We start from the raw sequence: 21,100 nt of genomic DNA on the forward strand, positions 1-21,100 counted from the left end.
TATTGAGAATGGAGGGGTTGTCAATGCTTTAAGCAAAGGCAAGCAGAGGGTCGCCAGAGCTTCGTAGTGGGTGGGATGAGTATTTCATTATGTCTTCTGGAGAACGAACCAATCCCATTACTTTGACTTCCTTTTACAACCAACCGGTACCAGTACAGTAAGATACTTCTTAGGTTAGGTGACCTTAAACTTAGAAACGATCAGATAAATCGACAAAAAAAAAATACAGCACTAGCTGGAAGGGCTCAACGTGTTTTTGAAGCACTTTGCGCCTGAAGAACATAAACTTTTCCTCTCATACTTTCATGCATGTGGTATAGACCCTGGGAAGTAACAAAAATGCTTCGGCGGTCGGTCTCGGAAAGAGGAGCAGATCTCTTGTACAGAAGACGCACAGCCGGTCCATGGCTGACTATTTCCCTTGACAGACTCGACAGAAAGCTAGCATTAGGTATAATAGTTTACCGGAATCCGAGTCCTCCTCTTGTGCTATCTTTGACATCCTTTTTATTGATTTGAAAGTGGCAAAGAAGGATTTATTACAAGATAGGTCAGACAGAAAGCCTTGCGTCTCACACTTTTATCCCGCTGTGTTCTTAGTGTGCATACGTCTATTATGGTTGTCGAAAGGGCTTCCTCCGATTCCGAAAACTAGTGCCTCTTCTAATGTCTATTTTTATATGTTTTATAGTGAAAAAAAGTAATATAATAACAAAATATATATATATGTATCGGTCAGTTAATGACATGACAGTATCGGCATGCACATTCAAATTAAAAATAGACTTGAGTTTATGCCCAACTCTTTTCTTGAAATTAGAATTTCTACTCTAAGCCTATTGGCCTATCGAAAGTAAGATTAAGTAAATTATTCTTAATGTCGGGCATAACGTATAACATAGATGGAAGTTTGCTCTAGGATGACCTGCGCCTACATATACTATATTCCATGATGACTAGCTCCTTCACGTCAGTTCTACGGGATAGTCAAAAAAATCTTCCATTTGGGCATGCAGCACTGGTCACCTACACAAACTGCAGGAAGAGCCATATGTACCCAACCAGAGAAGCATTATACTCTATGAATCATCACTAACCAACCTACCAGAATGGGAAGGAAGATGGGTGGGTGTCAAAGGAAAGGATCTGGAGTAAGTCCAATCGAAAGGTAGGCTTAGGCTACACGCAAACAAGAATGGATGAAAAGAGAGTAGCAAATAGACAAAGTCACCGACTATCCTAGCTCTATAAAGGAAGCCAAAAAAGCATAATCCAATCACGACAAACCACCATTCGTTGGGGCATTTAATTCTCAAGCAAAGGTGGGAAACCGCGAGTGTAGTTTACGAAAGGAGCCAGGAATTCGTTAAAATATCTAGTTACTCAGGTATTCCAAATATTAATTTTCTATTTTCCACAACAACTAGCTGCTGCTTGAGTGGATGTCTATCTGGCTTTAACAAAAAAAGGGGATGTAGAGTCCTGGTCTGGGTATATCTTCTTTCACGAGGCTAGCAGGCCCCTAACACGAAGTCTGATGATCGAGACTTGAGAGATGTGGTCAAGTCGGAAGTGGCATACGTATGACGCATGCCATTCTGTAGAAGATGGAGAACAGGCGATGATGAACGAGTCAGCTGAGGAAAAGAGAGAGAAAGTGGAATACGATAGTGGTCTTCCTTCAACAAACAACAAAGGAGGAAGATTTTATATTTATGAAGCTATTCATCTTTATTTTTGCTCATGTGATTCCCCGTTACGATGGCCTATGAACCCCTTACTTTGCCTTTTCTTTCTTCTTCGTTTGCTGCCCTTTAACTATTAACATAGTTAAAGTATGGTTCGGGAGCATGAACATCTGCTCTGAAGTGGTCTTAAAGCAAAGGTCTTTACCCTTTCTTTGCTAATGCTTTCCAGTGGGTGTAATGCTAGCTCTCCATTTCCCCGTAAAAGGCTCTCCTAGCCCCGTGACATTGAGTTTGATTGCCCTACACAAAGGACTGCTTTGTTGCGATATCGATGCTTAATTCTATTCTTCCTTTCCTTAGATGGGCCAGACACATGGCCCTATGCTTATTGCTTAACCCATCACAAGACTTCGATGCAAACAATGAAATCAAACCACCTGGAAGAGCCGCCATCTAGTCAAGGGATTATGGTCCCCTTGCTGGGATGACCTCACTTAAGACTGCCGGGATTAGGTATGCGCTGGATACTCATCTTGGACAATTGAAACTGGAAACGTTTGGCTAACGACGCTGAGAGTAAGGCTGCTATAGAAGGAAGGTAGCGTAGCTCATCAAGATGTTGTTCTCTGATGTCGGATACGAGTTCCCTTAGTCTTGGCAGGTGAGGGATTTCTGTCTTTGTCCTCAGCTGATGAGATGGTACCAAAAAGATCTCTAGCTGCATTATTGAGTGGCTCCCCGCAGTCACACAGACTCAGAATTTGGGTGTGCATACTACAAATATTGTGGATAAAAGTATTACGAACTACCTCCACAAGAAGGCTCAAATCAGGTGAGCACAGAGCAAGATGTTTTATGAGCAATGGTTCTGGGGCAATGCTCCACCAAAGCTATAATCCCATCATAGCACATAGCACGATGACAAATCGCATATCCTTCCAGTAGGAATATCTGATTGTATCCTGATCGCTTCCCCGCAAGTGTACGGGATCGCCAAGTAATACCTCGTGCAAAGACACGAGGATCGTATTCCACGGGACTAAGGATCTCCTATTACTACTTCTCGAGCTATTATCTAGCCTAAGATCTTAAGTGATGGATTTACTCTACTAAATACAAATAAAACTAAACACAAGATTTGCTAGCAAATTAGAGAGAACAAGCAAAAAGCAAGCAAGAGAATCAATGAAGTGCAAAGGCCTATGGATGTGGATCCCCTTGAGGGGTTATCATGCAACATGGATGATGATTTAAAGATGCAAGGATAAATTGGACCATGAGATTCCAAGATTAGAACAACCCCAATTTCTCGGCGATTGAACCCTAATCCCATAGGAACATAGATAGGAATTTCTTCCAAATCTACATTTTTACGATTGCATTAAGTACAAGGAAATCTCGCTTAGGAATAAACCTACTCTTCTTCGGATTAAACCTACATGGAGGGCTACCAAACACCCGATTTCTCGGCGTGATGATACAAGTATCCCCTTCTAATCCATTCATGACCTAATACATGCGAGCAAGTCACATCTACATGCATCATTCATAAAAGAGCTACGGATTTCTCCTTGGTGTAACACTTAGCATGAAAATAATGGATTAGATCTCAAACATACCCAAGCATAGAATTAACAACTAATCATCCAAAATACATGATAAAACACCCCAAGGTTCACCAACACCCGGTGGCCTTAGGGGTCTAGTGTGTCATCATCTCATAACAAAGCATACAATCAAGCAAAACATGAAACAAAAGACATAGTATGACACTCCCTAGATGAAATGGTGAAGGTTGAGGCGAGAATATGCCGAATGAGCGCTTCCCCGCCAAAGGAATGCCGAATGGCGCTTCCTCTAGCCAGCGAGTTCTCCTTCCTTCAAGTCGTGATCGATCTCCCCTTTGAATGATGTTGCCTTCTTGCCTTGAGAGCCTTGGACCTTGGGCTTCAATGATCTTCTAGCTTTCTCGCCCTCTTTCTCCTCCCCAAAGGTCGCCCAAGATCTCCCCAAATGATCTCCCCAAAAAGTCGGCCAGCAAAAAGTCCTTTAATCAGCCCTAAAAGTGAGTATATATACCCTCGAGGGCATACGGGCCCATATAGGGGTCATATGGGGGTCGTATAGCACTCAGAAACCCTAGATTCACGTTCCATACGGGGTGCATATGGCCTCCATATGGCCCCGTATCTTTGGGTAAAGTATGGAAATGCGGGACGAGAACACCATATCAATCCATCGCTTTCACGATGCATACGTCATCTTGGGTAGTATGGGGATAGTATGAAAATTCTCATTTTTCTTCTCTTTTTGCCAAAATGATATCTTCTTGTTCTCCATGGCTTCCATATGCCCTACAAAGCAAATAATAGAGCGATTAAAGCGCTGAAAGCGGGCATCAAACCTCACAAAATACATGCAAAGTGCATACGATATATATATGAAAACACCTACATTTAGACACTTATCATATCCATTAACCCGAAGGATTTTATCTAGGACCCTTGACCACAACTATCGGCGAACCCGGGCTTTCCATCAGGTGAGCAAAGGATTGGAGCACGACCTTTGACTTTTTACAATATTGAAAGGACTATCATTACCGACTCTGTCGCATGAGACCACGGACACATGTAAATAGATAGATTGCCAGTCTTCTTTCTAAAATACAATCTGTTGGTAGCCACATGATACCATTTTTACTATATGATCAAGGTTGTTAGGGCTGTTATGGGGATAGCTAATATGACTAATCGCAGAAGTAGGCTTACGTCGACTTTTCGCGCTGAGCGAGGGAATCGCCTTCAATGGCAAAGCTGAAGCATCCTTTATTTCATATGAGAGTTATCTACGTGATAAGCTTCTCATTGTCCCTAATGCCCTTTAAGATCGAACTATACCACTAAGGAGCAAAACCTCGATGATACCTTGAGATGATAGAATAGCATAGCAGGGGAAGATGTATTGAAAGTCGCCACTTTCAAACTGAGCCTAGGGTACTAGACTGGCCTAGGAAAAGAAGGAAGGTAAGGTAGGGAAGGTTGGGTTGGGCTTTCGATCTCCTGCTGTGATAAAACTCGAAAATGCTCTATCTCTATAAGGTCGATAGCAAGGAAAGCACATTGAGAAAGCTATGATCACACAAACAGGTGTAGAGATTGGCTTACCCTTACCATAGGCATAGTTTTTCTTTAAGAGAGGAGGGCTCCTGGAAATAACTTAGATGTTGTTTCAAGGGGGGCCCCGGGTTTTGCTTTGGCACCATAGCTAGCGGGGAAGAAGTCTCTTAAGAAGGCCGATTGCCCAATAGCAAAGATCGAACATTTCCGAAGTCTCATTCCCTGGAAAAGGAAGACACATCAGTCGGAACTAGATCGCCCAATGTCAAGTAAGTCTTGGCGACAAACGTATTAGATGGGTGAAGCCAATGCAGAGTAGTAATGTCCACAGTCCATAAGACTATGAGACCTACTAAAAAGAAGGTAGTATATACTACATATTAAATATGTAATAATCATCTGTGTCTAACATATGAGTGAGAAAGCGCTTCCCTTAGAGCAAACGATTTCATGGGATTTCTGCTATCAATCTTTCAGCTGGATAGGCAGACTTGATAGCATTAGTATGTTGTCCGCGTATAACACGTCCACGCTTGAATTGTTGCGCCGTTATGGTCTCCATCTTCTCCGCGCCCGCGTTGACTGCTGGGAAATTTCATTTTTTTACCTGGATGCTTGGTGTCAAAAAGAATGGCAAGGGCCCCTGCTGCATTCAGAAACTCTATCCCGAGAATGACCTGGAAGTCATCCAGGTGCACCACCATGAAGCTAGTAGGTTTATATCTCGTCTATAATAATGTCCGCTTTTCAGTCTAAATCCATCCAAAGCAACTTGCTTTCATTATCATCCCTCTAGAAGAGTGGGATTCTACCTAATCTGTCTGCCTACTTCGTTCCCTATTTCTACTCGGTGAATCCTAAGGCAATGAAATTGTTTACGTCGAGCTAGAATAGAAGAAGATGTTGATGGCTCTAGTAAACCACAGTAATCCAATTCTAGGCCTACTAAAAAGAAAGAAATAGTAGGCGAGCGAGTTAGCAAAGACGCTTAGGCTTATAGATAAGAGAGGGTTGGTGCGTAGCCTTTATTCTACTATGCTGCGCAAAGTCACTTAGCTGGACCTTAATTTTCTTTAGTAAAAGGGGGCACTACATAGAAGAACAGCTTTTTAAAGCTTACTTTACTAAGGTATAACCTTTCGCTCCCCGGGGAAAAGCAGCCTGCACCTGTGGTGGACTACTAAAGATTCAATTTAAAAGGCGCTACTTTGTTTCGCAAGCCTTTGTCATTGTCAATCAACTAAGTAAGTCGAGCAACCCCCTGCGAATCCGTAAATATAAGGAGCATGCAGCAAAATAATAGATGGTCCCCTATACATTTCATTCTTTCTGGAACGGATCAAATGAAAGTACCTTACCCCCCATCATGGTGAACCTCTCCTTGTGATCGGGATGAGGTAGATGCCTCAGCAGGGGGCGGATCAAATGGAAATTCCTTAGGGTAGCCACCCGACCTATAGTTATCCTTAAACTTCCGTGCTTGGTGGAGAAGAAGCGAACAAAGTAAGGCTACTTTGCTTGTCTTGTTCTCTCGCATGAGACTAGGATAAGCTCACTTGACTAGGCCCTCTAGAAGAAAGTTGGAGCAACATTCATTGTATGAGAACATATTACCCATTTTCGGGGATAAGGGGTGGAGCGACCTCTCGATCTACTTACTGCGAGCCCAGGCGGGCATCGTCATCTAGGCCTTCCCTGTTACTCTCGATCTCCCCCTACGCATAGGGGCGTTGTTTGGGGACGAGGGAGCCATAGTTAGTTGCTATTTCCATTTGGTTATTTTTTTCTCATTGTTGATCTTGGCAAGACCCAGCCCGGATTATGATGTCTGCGGTTGGTAGTGAAAGGACTCTTAGTACCCGTAAAAAAAAGGGGCGGTGGTGAAAAATCAATCATTTGATTTAGTTTCATGGTCTCCCTAGCAGCATGAAAGGAATCTATCTATCTGCCAAGCTTTTTGTAGATTTCCCCAGTCAGATTCAAAAAAATGGAAACTCAAAGAATGCCTAAGGTGGATAAATCGACTACTCGCGATGAGTGCGGAATTGACTTTTATCATCCGGTGGATCCGATATATAGTTAGGGGCAATACATACCAAAAAGGTTCGAAGAAGGAAGGCACATTAGAGCATATAACCAACCCACCCTTCCTGTTCAAGACCACGAAAGCAAGAAAAAAAGGACTTTTTAAGGATTGAAGTTAACAAACTAAAAACGGAGTTCATGGCTCATAGTGATTGGTACTCGTTTGGCGCATACCTACGCAACCCATTTTTTAGGTCATAAGCGCATAGGCCGGCAAAGACATGAACCCCATGGGAATACATTGATGCACCCACATGGAAATTGAGGCTAAGGTTTGATGGTTCCTGCCTTTGGCCGGGAAAAAGAATGGGTTTTCTTCTATTATATGAAGCTAATCTAATAAAGTAAGGGCTTAACCCCCGGTCTTGGTTTAGCGGTTCGGTCTAACAAACTTTTTAGAAACTTTCAGCTATAAAGAAGCCTTCCATTGTCAATTGTCTCCCGGAGACATGGTATCCCAATCTTATATATAAGATATCATATATTTGCTCAGATCTGTAGTAAAGTTCCCTTCTGTACTAACTGACCACCTCTTTCATCCTAGTTCATATTGATGGGGAATTAGATAGAAAAGCCAGTGAATGAAGCTTTACAAATAAATCATAATTTTTGATGGAAATGAGAGGTCGCTCAGCACAGAGTTCCTTTAAACAACCAACTCGGTCGCTTCCCTTACCTCACTGTTTTTTGTTATATGTTGACTCTCTCCTTCCTACTCCCTAAAACACGGAAGACATCTATCCAGACATGTCCTTTTCCCCAGATAATTTGATGAGATATCAATTCCCACGTCTTTAAGTGATATAGAAACTTATTCCCTTATTGACCTAAGACAAGCTGACCTCACACAAGAATAGGAAAGGACAAGAACTAGAAAATATCTTACTAGGTATTGGATATAAAATATCTACTACCCTATAAAAAAAAGTGACATTCCTAACCTTTCCCTAACTGGCTCTCTTTCTCGAACTGTATCTACCTCTTTTAGTAGGCCTGCCATGTCCCTTTCCCAATCCTTAACTGAGTAAGCATACTTGCCCTAAGCACCCAAGGAATCCTGATGGCACCTTCCCCACAGTGCAGATCTGGTGTTTGATCGTATCTGCCTGCAGAGGTACTAACATGACCCTCCGCATATCATAGGGCTCACATGCCTTACCCTTGACTTAATTATTCTTCTGGTGATCGGACTCTAAAGATGGAGCAGTTACAGCAGAGCGGTCCATGTTTACCAGTCCCACTACCATATCTGCTTCCCCTGTGACAGCCAAGTCCTCTGTGATATCTGCGGGTCTCGTCAGATAACCATGAAGAATTGTCTTGTTTAACATATTCTATGATGTTCACCTAGGCTCAAGATGCTTAATTCGTTCACCATGAGTAGCGAACTCTGTGACTCTCCAGGCCAATGTAGGATTAGCTTGCAGCACCTCAGTTATGTTCTTGGGCTTCTTCAGTTTCATTCTTAGGCGACTAGTTTACCCAGTCAAGACCTGAGGCCCTGGCCCTTCGCCGGCCTACTAAACTCATTGAGCGCGTGATAGAGCTTTGCAACAACGGCAGCTGCCAAAGAAAGATTCTCCCTTAAGGCTATCCTGATCGCCGGACCCCATACTGAAGCAAGAGCCCGCTGCTTAGGACCCGAGGGCAGAACAATCCTTTGCAGCCAGTAAAAAAAAAACCTACCTTGATGTCAAAACATTTTTTTGAGATATTTTTTACTTCCACACTCTGCCTCTCTTTCAAATCCATTTCGTTAGGGGAAAAAATTCTTTTTCCAAAATCAAAGAAAAATAAAAAATAGTTATGAAAAAGAACAAAGAAAAAACTATGAATTTCTTTCAATCATGAATCCCTTTTCTAAGTTGGACAATTCTCAACCGTAAGAGAAGTATAGGTAAGAGGTCTGGCAGCTTTAAAGAGTGGTGAGTTCACATCGATCGAATTCATTTTTTCATTATTGGTTGATGAATGGGATTAAGCTTAAATTTGAAGCTGGCTACACCCCTCAGCAAATTAGTGTACCAGAGTGCAATAATAGGACCATATGGCAAGGTTTATGTTAAAAGGTGCCACGGCTTCAAAAGGCAGAAGCACTCAGAGAACCACCAGCCCCTATCTCCTAAGGCTTCTGGCTTAAAAAAAAACATGATCTAACTAATAGGGGGCCGGCTAAAACTCCAAATTTAGAGAGAAAAAGCATAAGTATATATAAAAGAAGAAAATTGGAAGATGATCAAATAATAGATAGACATAAAAAGATTTCATCTATCTCTTGTCTATCTATGAATCAAGTAAAAATAGTGCTTTGGTTCCCCGAATGGATTGGATCTTTTCTGTTTCTGCCAAAGAAATGAAGGCGTCACCCATTCTGAATGCTTCTCCGATCCTGAAGTTCTCGCAAAGAGAATAAGATGCTACTCCCCCTCCCTCTGTCTTTTCCCGCTTTCCTAATCTTCCCCCTCTAACGCGGCGGGCTCGGGAGGAAGAAACCTTACTTAATTCAGAGCGTCTTCCTGAAGGTTTCTTCCATTTTTAGTGCAACACAAGAAAGCACCCTCTTTTTGTCATCCCTGCAGCTTCCAAGAGGTTTTTTTGTATTGAACGCTTGGCGTAGCTAGGACCCTTCCAATCAATCATGTTTGAGCCTATGTTCAAACCAAAACAACCCTGGGGCCCTAAAAGGGGAATTCCTGAATGCCTGCCGATGTTCAAATAAGGGAATGCTTCCCAAACCACCATTAAAGGAAAGGCTCTATGAAGAGAGGGAGATGCGGCGGGGTAAGGAAAAGGCTTTCGGAGATCGAGATGTCGATTTCTTTTTCATTGAAAACGAAGAAGGCCGAGGGGATAGCAGCCTTCCTTCGGGCTTTGCCTGCCCTATGATGCAAGAAAGAATTCCGGCTCGACCCGGGAAAGCGCTGGCAACAACATAAGGGAAGGGGTCCATGTAGCTACTGCGCCCGCCCACTGAGCAGCAGGTTCGGCATCTACTACAAAAGAGAGAATCCACTTCAGATAACCACGCCTCTGCTAGACAGCGTGTGGAATGGCCAAGAGCGGACCCTTTTGGATATATAATCCAAGCCGAGAGTGGAGTTACGTGAACAGCCGTCTGATGGAAAACAACTTTCACGTTCGGTTCAGAGAGCACTTTTTTCGTTGAGAATTCCTCGTTCCCTTTTGTGTGAATTCCCCAGCGGCGAATTAACGACTTGTGGGGCCCTATCTATTCAATCTCTCGAGCCCCGAAGAAAATCCCCCTCTCCCTCGCCTCGGACTCCATCTCTCTTTTGACTCCATATATGTGGGCACCTGATATCTATGAGGGTTCACCCACCCCGGTGACAGCATTCCTTTCTATTGCGCCTAAAATCTCTATTTCTGCAAATATGTCACGTGTTTCTATTGTTGGTTCCTATGGAGGTACATGGCAACAAATCTTCTTTTTCTGCAGCATTGCTTCTATGATTTTAGGAGCACTGGCCGCCATGGCCCAAACGAAAGTCAAAAGACCTCTAGCTCATAGTTCGATTGGACATGTAGGTTATATTCGTACTGGTTTCTCATGTGGAACCATAGAAGGAATTCAATCAGTACTAATTGGTATATTTATTTATACAACAATGACAATAGATGCATTCGCACGAAAGGCGTAACGATGTGGGCACTGTCTCGGAGAGAGGCTCAGTGAAATAGACATGTTTGTGAAGATGCGGACTACCTGCACGTGGACAGAAAAACCCTATAAAGCTTTACTGTTCCCTGGGATTGGCTTTGGACATTTCCTGCACAGCTTAGGTGGAGGACGAAGAAGGCCTCCTTCCGGGAGATCAGCATGGCACAGTGAATATTTACCCGGGCCCTATACACACCTCTCGTCACACCCTGAGAATTGGTTTCGCCCGAAGCATCGGAACAATGATCACCCATGACTTCTGTGTACCACTAGTGCCACAAAGGCTTTTGGCGGTCTTATTGGCGCATACCATGGTGGTGTGTTCGACTGGGGTGAAGTCATAACAAGGTAGCCATAGGAGAACCTGTGGCTGGATTGAATCCTTTGTGACCTCACCTACTTGACTAAACTAAGGACCTGCAAGCAACGGATGCTTATGTTGAAAGTTGACTTTGCGATTTTCCTTCTTGTTCATCAATCTCCAATCAAGGCAAAGCGGGCACTACGGTGAGACGTGAAAACACCTGTTCCCATTCCGACATCGATATATGGAATCATCTTACGCCATATGTACTAAAATTTTTAAGGAGACATGGTCAAAGCCCGGTGAGCAGGCAAGAAAAAGAGAAGTAGGGAATCCGCAGAAATAGATATGGAGCCATCTAATCTAAACCATTGGTATGCCAATGCAGAATCCAATCTCGAACTCCCAGATAAAGAAGAAGGAGTTGTCTTGAGAAGTTGTTTAGTGGATCATCAGATTTATTTGATAAGCGGCCATGGGCGAGCATGTGGGATCGAGAAGATAGGGCGTCTGGGTCTGAGGTGGGAGATGCAGCTGGCAATAAACTTTCCAATCTAAGATGCTTCGGGCGGTTCCTGACTCCCATCTAAGAGACGGCATTTCTTTCATGTTCTTTTTCTGAGGATTCACGTCCACCATAATCGAGCGAGAAGGCTAGGAGATGGGTTTTCTATCCAAGCAAAATAGGATTACAGCATTCCCTGACTCGATAAACCATCTGGTTGCGTCATAAAATCCCCCTTCCCGGCGAATCAGGCAAGTCTAGAAGGGATGGTAGGTCAGCGGCTTCATTCAGCAGCGGATAGAAAGGCGGGCTAGCTGGCAGCATCGAATTATGGGCTCTCCGCGCCTTCCCCTTTAATGAAAGAGGTCTCTTCTATCAAAAATCCAACATAGGCTAAGTCTACGAGAGATGTTTCAACAACATGTGCACTTCTTGCAACAAATACATTCTTTGTCACAAGGTCATTATCTCCTCGGCCTGTGAAAAAGCATTTGGGAGAAGTCGCATCTAATTTTTGCCTCTTCACACATGCATATGCTTGACTTACAAATATCTCGAAGTGACCGTTACCCTGCCTTGGTCATAAGGAGTAAGCGCTTCAGTAGGAACTCTATTCGAAACATAAGTGCTAGTATTCATAGCTCCAGCCCACTAAGACTTAGGATAGTTTAGAGCGAGCAACATGGAATGGACCAGTGAGATCACTATGAATCAACTCAGGGGTCTCCAACTACATCCTTTGGGAAAGGAGGACCAATGCATTTCACCTTTCATGCAATCATCACAAGAGGGAGAGTTCTTTGCTTCGGGTGAACCAAGCACAAAGAAGACCTTATGCACCTCACTAATTCTTTCCATCTCGATGTCCTCTTATGCCAGAACTTCGTAGCATTCTCGATATGAGTCGAGAAAGTCAAGTTCTTGGCCATTACTCAATAGGGCACATACAAGCTTACTTAATTCCCTGTGCTTTCTCTTTTCTTTTTTATGGTAAGGCATCTCAAATCCATTCGCCAAACATTCCTTTGAAGAATGATTCGTACCGGGAGTAGCCAAGACATCCATGTTGTCTTTCACTGATGATTTGCATTATAGGTGTCAGGCAAAAGACTTCCAATGCCTGCCTTAGATGTGACGACACGGCTCAACAAACCATTCATTAAACTCATGCAGGAGCATGCGATGGTCACATTAATAGACATGCGCTAGCTAAGAGAACTTCTTTAGGGTACTATTGGCTGGCTTACTGGGGGGAAGGACAGCATAGAGTTTGTGCGTAGGTGTAAGGATTTTACATGGAGATTTCATCCATGCCCCTTCAACGTCTTTCTTTCACACCCGGTTTCGACCGTCCAATTCTTCCTCTAGTCATGGTCACTATTTTGTTATCACCGCTACAGACTACTTCACCAAGTGGGTTGAAGCAAGACCAATGGCTTTAACCGATTGGAAAGGCGTGGCGTGACATGCTTAATCTACACTCATCTTCTTTATTGAATCGGTCTTCCTAAGTCTATAGTCTTAGATAACGGTACCCGAACTGGGGGAATATATGCAACCGGAGTTTAGGATTACTAATCATTTAAGCACCCCTCCGGTCAAGCTGAGGCCACAAACAAGACCACGCTTAGTATCCTAAGCTAAGGAAAAAAATGAGGATTGACATTTGAAACTATCTTCTACCCGCGTTTATCGCACAACATTTTGTACCCAAACTCTATCTTCCTTGGTCTACAGGACAGAGGCCGAGATAGAGATCCGCCAACTATCTCTCAACTTTTGAGAACCAGCAGCATGTTGAATGCTTACACGACTTTCACTCTTAGACGAGAGCCGACAACATGCCATAGACCACTTGGCTACATACCTTAATAGGTTAGATCGGTCTCATGATCAGCGCATTCGATACCGGGCCCTTAAACGGCAGTTCGATAGGCTTTATAAGTTCGACACCAGGTTCCCAAGAATGCGTTTGAGCTTCTCACCGTTGATGGCGAACCCAGCCTACCTTCTATGCATATCAATCTAAATCCATTCTCTCATTACTCCAGAATGAATTGCTCTGCCCCCCTCAAAAAAAAAAAAATGCACGCGGTGAGATGGGAACTCGTCTGCAGACCGAAAACGGAGGGCGGTTTGGAAATTCGAAGTTTGAAAGACTGGAACACTGCCAGTCAGGCTAGATTATTCTGGGAAGTAGCTAGTGGTAAGAATGATCTTAGGGCTAATTGGATCAGTTCCAAATACTTGAAGAAAGACTAAGTTTGGGAGAATTTCAGCTTATGCTTTGCGGGCTCATGAAAGGAAGACTATCTAATTCTCCCTAAAGAATGAGTTGAAACGTCCCTAATTGTTTCTCATGAGACCAACATATTTCCCTCGGAGAACCAAGAAATACTTCCGCCACAAAGAAGGGTTGTGATAAGAAACGCTCAATTTTTCGTTCTCTCGCTACAGTTAAACGATCTTCTTAGGATAATTCGTCCAACCTAAAGATAACTATAATGTCCTGAAGTTCTTTGTAACGTTGCGAAGTTTGCTTAACTTTTTGCTTGCGCAGTTTCATAATGTTCCTTACCAATGATGCCAGGCTGTAACATAGTTGATGTTGAATCTAAAGGATCTACCGCTGGATAAATACCTTTGGAAGCTAATCCTCTTGATAGTACAGTAGTAGCATCAAAATTTGCAAATGTCATGGCAGGAGCAGGGTCGGTCAAATCGTCCGCAGGTACATAAACTGCTTGGATCAAAGTTATAGATCCCTCTTTGGTAGAAGTCATTCTTTCTTGCAAAGAACCCATTTCTGTATAAATGGTGGGTTGATAACCCACTTCTCCCCAATAAGGCGAATACTTCTAATCCTGCTTGGACGAAACAAAAAATATTGTCGATGAATAGAAGATAAAGCCAACAAAGATATAGAAACTGGTGCTATTGTAGCTACACCTCCTGATTTGTCAGGTATACTGCGAAGAATGGCATGGATCGGTAGGAAATACCATTCTGAAACAATATTAGGCGGGGTGGGCATCGGATTAGCAGGTATATAATTGTCGGGATGCCCCAAAACATTAGGAGCATAAAAAGCTACCCAACCTACTAGATCCTTTACATAAAAATAAGGGTAAGAAGCAATTTTATCTATCTCTGAATGTACACCCGATGGATTATTTGATCCATATTGATGCAATGCGGCCAGATGAAGAAGACTGGCACCCACTAAACTAAGGGAGCGTAAATGATGAAGACTAAAAAAATGATTTAAGGTGGCATTATCCACAGAGAAACCACCCCAAAGCCAAGTCACTATAGTATCTCCTACTACAGGTATGGCGCTAGCTAAGCTTGTAATTACTGTAGCTCCCCAAAAGCTTATCTGACCCCAAGGTGGTACGTATCCTCCCAAACTTAGTATAGCTAATATAGGATCTTGTGGAATAGGATTTGATTCTGCAAGCGGTTCGGTATGAACGAAGAAATTTCGAACAAAAGGATCGGAACTCGTTGATAGGAAAGGAGAGGAAAACAAAGCAATGCCAAGAGCTCCCTCAATCCGCTGTTCATCGATAGACGAAGCTCTCTCTTTTTCATCTGTGCCAGATGCAACAAAAGATTAGTCATTTTTCCTTCTCGCGAACCGCGGGAGCTCCCAGCACCTAGAAGAGCAAAGCTCATTTTCCATCCTGGGTAAAGTGGCGCGTAAAAAAGGGCTGGCCCGTCAAAAGTCTGGTTCCTTCGCAAACGAAGTTCATAATCTACAAGGGTTCATAGAACGAAGGGAGTGTACAACTGGGGTGCAGCCCCACTTTTTTGTTGGATAGAGAGAATTGAGTTCTTCACTAAGTTCGAGACAAAGGAAAAAAGAGTTAGCCCAAGCCTTATATTTGGTTATTTACTAAAATCCCCTTTTGGGGGAGAAGGTTGGATTGTTAGTGTGGACGATTTAGAAGATCAAATTGGAGGGCATGTATTGTTAGGTTCCATTTGTATACTTGGCGGAATTTGGCATATCTTAACCAAACCCTTTTCATGGGCTCGCCATGCATTTCTATGGTCTGGAGAGGCTTACTTGTCTTATAGTTTAGGTGTTTTATATGTCTTTGGTTTCATCACTTATTGTTTTATCTGGTTAAATAATACAGCTGAGTTTGATGGGCCCACCGGGCCAGAAGCTTCTCAAGCTCAAGCATTGACTTTTCTAGTTAGAGACCAACGTCTTGGGGCTAACGTGGGATCTGCTCAAGGACCTACTGGTTTAGGTAAATATCTCATGCCTTCCCCGACTGGAGAGGTTCTTTTTTGCATCAAAACAATGTGCTTTTAAAAAATATAATGGTCGGAAAAAATGAAAAAAAGATGAAGTTCACAAAAATTGATGCAAAAAAGACAAAACGGGATTGGATTTTTGGAAGAAAGGTTAGATACCGCTTGTATGAAATGGGATGGTCTTCAAACTCCCGAGATGCAGCCTAGACCGCTGGGCTCGCCCTCTTCTCGATCGGACTAACTCGGGGAATGCTCAATTTGACCTCCTTCGAGCATGCTTCATGCACCACTCATTCGTCCCCGACCAAAGAGTAGAATCTATCTCTCATCGATTCCTTTCTCCGCTAATCACCCTTTCCCAACCAGCCTCCCCGATCGATCGTCGGTTGATCGGCGATTGGGGTTGAGATGGTTCGATGTTGTCGGAACAAATTGTTTGTTTGGTTTATCGAACAAAGCTTGATTTTGGGGGTCATCGGTTAGCCCCCTATTTTCAACCATTACAGCTGGTGTTGACCATCTTTCGATACGGACGTACATGAAGAAAAAAACGCAGCAAAGTGAAAAATGCAAAAAGGGAAGAACAAAGATTCCCGACCCCTAATGACTCAACCATAAACTGTTGAATAAAGGGGATAGCTTACTCTCGACCCACTAGTTAGAAGTGAAATCCCTTGACCCGAGCATAAGCTCACCAAGTGAGGTGTGGAGATTCCATTTGAAGTAACATAACGTGATTCGTTAATGCACCATCTTAAAAAGCGGATCCGAGTTTTTGAGAAAAAGGTCCCATCCGTCAATATCATGATTCGTCAACCAAGCCGGATCATAGTGAAATATCATGATCGGGTTGACCAAGTCGAGCCCCGATCATGAGTGAATAGAAAATCTAAAACGTACATTGTTGTTCCAGCGGAAATACTTGGTTTAATTCTACCACTTCTACTAAGGGTAGCCTTTTTAGTGCTAGCTGAACATAAAGTAATGGCTTTTGTGCAATGTCGAAAGGGTCATGATGTAGTGGGATCGTTCGGATTGTTACAACCTCTAGTTGATGGTTCGAAATTGATTCTAAAAGAACCTATTTCACCAAGTAGTGCTAATTTATCCCTTTTTAGAATGGCTCATGTAGCTACATTTATGTTAAGTCTGGTCTCTTGGGCCATTCTACCATTTGATTATTGTATGGTATTGTCAGATCCGAACATAGGGCTACTTTATTTGTTTGCCATATCTTCGCTAGGTGTTCATGGAATTATTAGAGCGGGTTGGTCTAGTAATTAGGGGGGTGGCCGTTCGGTTTCCTATGATCGACGGATCAATTGGTCAAAAAAGGTTTGTGCCACAGGTGTTGAACGATCTACTCTACACAGGTGTGATCTTAAAGGGCTAGGGCGCATAAACCCTTTCTTTCATTAAGAGGGCCCTGGTCGGTCACTTTTCCAGGCCGGGATCGAGAAGTGGAAGTCATAAAAAAGAGATCATTCTCTTCGCACATCAGATCAAGAGGAAAGGATGCTTGTCAAGCTGGCCTATATCTTCAATATTGTAGCTGTCTTTTAACCGGTTGTTCTTCTTTGTCAACAGTACTAAGGACCCCTAGGTTCGCCTACTTGATGAATGAAAAAACATGAGAAAGGGTAATAAAAAAAAGAAAATGTGACGAAAGCCCACTACAGTACAGTCGAAGTCAGCGGCTAAGTTAGCCTAGCCTCGCCTACTAAAAAGAAAGAAATAGTAGGCGAGCGAGTTAGCGAAGATGCTTAGGCTTATAGATAAGAGAGCATCGGTGCGTAGCCTTTATTCTACTACACTACGCAAAGTCACTTAGGTCGACCTTAATTTTTTTTAGTAAAAGGGGGGTACTACATAAAAGAACCGTTGTTCGCTTTCTTTATTAAGGTATAACCTTTCGGTCCCCGGGGAAAAGCCGCTTCACACAACTGATAGACTACTAGAGATTCAATTTAAAAGGTGCTACTTTGTTTTGCAAGCCTTTGTCATTATCAGCCAACTAAGTAGGTCGAACAGCCCCCTTTGAATCCGTAAATCTAAGGAACATGCCGCAAAATAATGGATGGTCCCCTATGCATTTCATTCTTTCTAGAACGAATCGAATGAAAGTACCTTACCCCCCATCATGGTGAACCTTTCCTTGTGATCGGGATGATGTAGATGCCTCCAAGCCGGGGGCGGCGGATCGAATCAGAGTTTCCTTAGGTAGCCACTGACCTACAGTTATCTTTAAACTTTCGTGCTTGGTGGAGAAGAAGCGAACAAAGGTACGCTCGCTTGCTGTCTTATTCTCTGCCGCAGACTGGGATCGCTCGCCAGCTAGGTCCTCTAGAAGAAAGTTAGAGCAACATTTATTTTATGAGAACATATTACCCATTTTCGGGAACAAGGGGCGGAATGACCTCTCGATCTACTTATTGCAGCTAAGGACAGGCATCGTCGTCAAGGCCTTCCATGTTGCTCTGATCTCCCCTACGCCTAGGATATTATCTGGGACAAGAGCCATACTTAGTTGCTGTTTCCATTTGGTTGTTTTTTCTCGTTGTTGATACTCAGCAAGACCCAGCCCAGATTATGATGTCTCGCTAGTTGGTAGTGACGGGACTCTTAGTACCCGCAAAAAGGGGCGCGTGAAAAAAATCAATCATTTGATTTAGTTTCATGCTCTCCTAGCAGCGAGGAAAGGAGTCTACCTATCCGCCTAGCTTTGGTAGATTTCCCCCAACGCAATTAAAAAACGGAAATTCAAAGAATGCCTGAGGTGGATAAGTCAACAACTCAGCAGCAATGCGGAATTGACTTTATCGATTTTGTGGATCTAATATATAGTTAGGGCCAATACATACCATTCTGTTCAAGACCACGAAAGCAAAAAAAAATGGACTTTTAAGGATTGAAGTTAACAAACTAAAAAATGGATTCATGGCTCATAGTGATTGGTACTCGTTTGGCGCATACCTACGAGAACCTTTTTTAGGTCAGCAAACACATAGGCCGGCAAAGACATGCACCCCATGGGAATACATTGATGTACCCACAAGGAAATTGAGGCTAAGGTTTGATGGTTCCTTCCTTTGGCCGGGAAAAGAATGAGTTTTCTTTTATTATATGAAGCTAATCTAATGAAGTCAGGGCTTAACCCCCGGTCTTGGTTTAGCGGTTCGGTCTAACCAACTTTCTTGAAACTTTCAGCTATAAAGAAGCCTTCCATTGTCAATTGTCTCCCTGAGACATGGTATCCCAATCTTATATATAAGATATCATATATTTGCTCAGGTCCATAGTAAAGTTCCTTATGAACTGACTGACCTCTTCTTTCATCCCAGTTCATATTGATGGGGAATTAGATAGAAAAGCCAGTGAGTGAAGCTTTACAAATAAATCATAATTTTTAATGGAAATGAGAGGTCGCTCAACACAGAGTTCCTTCAAACAACCGACTCGGTCGTTTTCCTTCTTTGTTTTTTTTTGTTATATGTTGACTCTCTCCTTCCTACTCCCTAAAACACAGAAGACATCCATCCGGCGTGTCCTTTTCCCAGTAATTTGATGAGATATCAATTCCTTATCTTCAAGTAATATAGAAACTTATTCACTTGTTGACCTAAAACAAGCTGACCTCACACAAGAACAGGAAAGGACAAGAACTAGAAAATATCTTACAAGGTATTGGATATAAAATATCTACTACCCTATAAAAAAAGTGACATTCCTAACCTTTCCCTAATCGGATCTCTTTCCCGAACTCGTATATACCTCTTTTTAGTAGGCTCTGTCATGTCCCTTTCCCAATCCTTAACTCGACTAAGCATACTTGCCCTAAGCACCCAAGGAATCTTGATGGCACCTCCCCCACAGTACGAGATCCGGTGTTCGATCAGATGTCGTTGCCGCAGTCTCGACGCAGCCCTCGCATATCACAAGGCTCACATGTCTTACCCTCGACTTAGTTATTCTTCCGGTGATCGGACTCGACCGAAGGAGCGCTTTCATGCTAGAACCTCGTAGGCAAGGTTTATGTTAAAAGCGTGGTCGGGCTTCGAAAGGCGTAAGCGATGCTCACATACTGTTTACCTTCTCAATATAAGAAAAATAAAAAAAGCGGTAAAGTAAATAAGAGGAAGATAAAATAAGTTATGGTTGAGCTTGAGTGAGAAGGGCCTAGGAGATGGCATACGACCCCACAAGCTAATGAAGCATCAGTCAGAGGACCACCAGCCCCGATCTCTTATGGCTTCTGGCTTAAAAAAAAATAGGATCTAACTAACAGGGTACCCGCTAAAGGATGAAGGAGGATCTTCCTCCCCTCTTCTTCTCAACCCGATTGTTTGAAATAAAGAAATCTTTCAATTTTTTTCAAGAAATCAAAAACAAAGGTTTTTGCAAGCTTTTTTTAGTGCATGTGCCATCAGAAAAATGATGGCGAGGATTGCCCTCTCAAGGTATAAAGAAAAACTATTTTGCAAAAGAAAAATGATCGCTGAAAGAGGTTTGAGAAAATGACCCCCTGCAGTCGTTAAGGAAACGAAGAAGTGAACCTTGAGCCCCTGTGTTAAGTTCATCCTCCTTTCCAAAAAATTGGGCCCCAGGATCTGATTCCGTTTTTGAAGGACTCCTGGAACCTTGTCTCGGATATAAGACCCTACGAATCAAATTAGGTGTTAGCGGAAAGATAAATGGGTGACTCTCATGTGGTATGCGAAAAAGAAGCTGAGGGCGGGGAGTGGGGGAAAGGAGATGGAATCAACTCGACCAAAAACATCTTTGTTTCGATGAGCACTGGACACTTCCGCATCGAAAGATATTAGACACCGGGTAAGACGCATGAACTGCAATCAATCACTATCTGCTAAAATCAAACCTGAGAAAAGAAAGTCCTACTATATCTACTTATTTTATCTAGGACCGGTTGCTTCTGATCCCGCTTCAGAGTCCGTGTCGGTTGATACGCCTGAAATAGCTTCTGATTTAGCTTTTTTAGTTGAGGCTTCAGAGTCTTGTTATAGACTAAGCCCCTTCTCTTAGTAAGTTGCTAAAACCCCAGTGGTAACCAATCTCTATTCCTTGTCAGAATGCAATGTTAGACCAGTAGGTGGGAAAGTTAGGGCCGGCAGGTACTATGTTGATTCTCATACCTTATGTCTAAAGCTAGCTCTTTCTAATGCTTGCAACTGCTCCGAGATGATTCCGCTTCCGATTTGGTTGGTTTTCAGTCTACCGTGTACTATAGATAAAAGAATGCATGTTCACTAGGGCATTGAGTCAGGGCCCTATGTCTTATCTTTCTTAATGATGTTTCTATCCAAGTTTCTTGCTCTGGGTGCAGCTATCACGCTTAGGCTGGTTGGAAGCAGGAATGCCGGAAGCAGTGGTAGAGTGTCAGCGCTAGAGTGGACTGATGAGTGCGTTGGTCAGCTAGTGCGCGGTTAGAGTCTA

General features: G+C 43.0%; 1 protein-coding gene and 1 pseudogene across 1 annotated transcript; one reads left to right on the top strand and one right to left on the bottom strand.

The window, feature by feature from the left end:
* Positions 1-13,726: 13,726 nt before the first annotated feature.
* LOC120268473 lies at positions 13,727-15,058 on the bottom strand (annotated as a pseudogene).
* Positions 15,059-15,423: 365 nt separating this feature from the next.
* Positions 15,424-16,933, top strand: LOC120268474 (NADH-ubiquinone oxidoreductase chain 1-like). The gene is made up of 3 exons (XM_039275869.1): positions 15,424-15,436; positions 15,526-15,697; positions 16,534-16,933. The coding sequence occupies exons 1-3, from the start codon at positions 15,424-15,426 to the stop codon at positions 16,931-16,933; spliced, it is 585 nt and encodes a 194-aa protein (XP_039131803.1).
* Positions 16,934-21,100: the final 4,167 nt, after the last annotated feature.

Source organism: Dioscorea cayenensis, chromosome 9 (assembly GCF_009730915.1).
Source record: "Dioscorea cayenensis subsp. rotundata cultivar TDr96_F1 chromosome 9, TDr96_F1_v2_PseudoChromosome.rev07_lg8_w22 25.fasta, whole genome shotgun sequence".
In the NCBI taxonomy this organism is placed as follows: domain Eukaryota; kingdom Viridiplantae; phylum Streptophyta; class Magnoliopsida; order Dioscoreales; family Dioscoreaceae; genus Dioscorea; species Dioscorea cayenensis.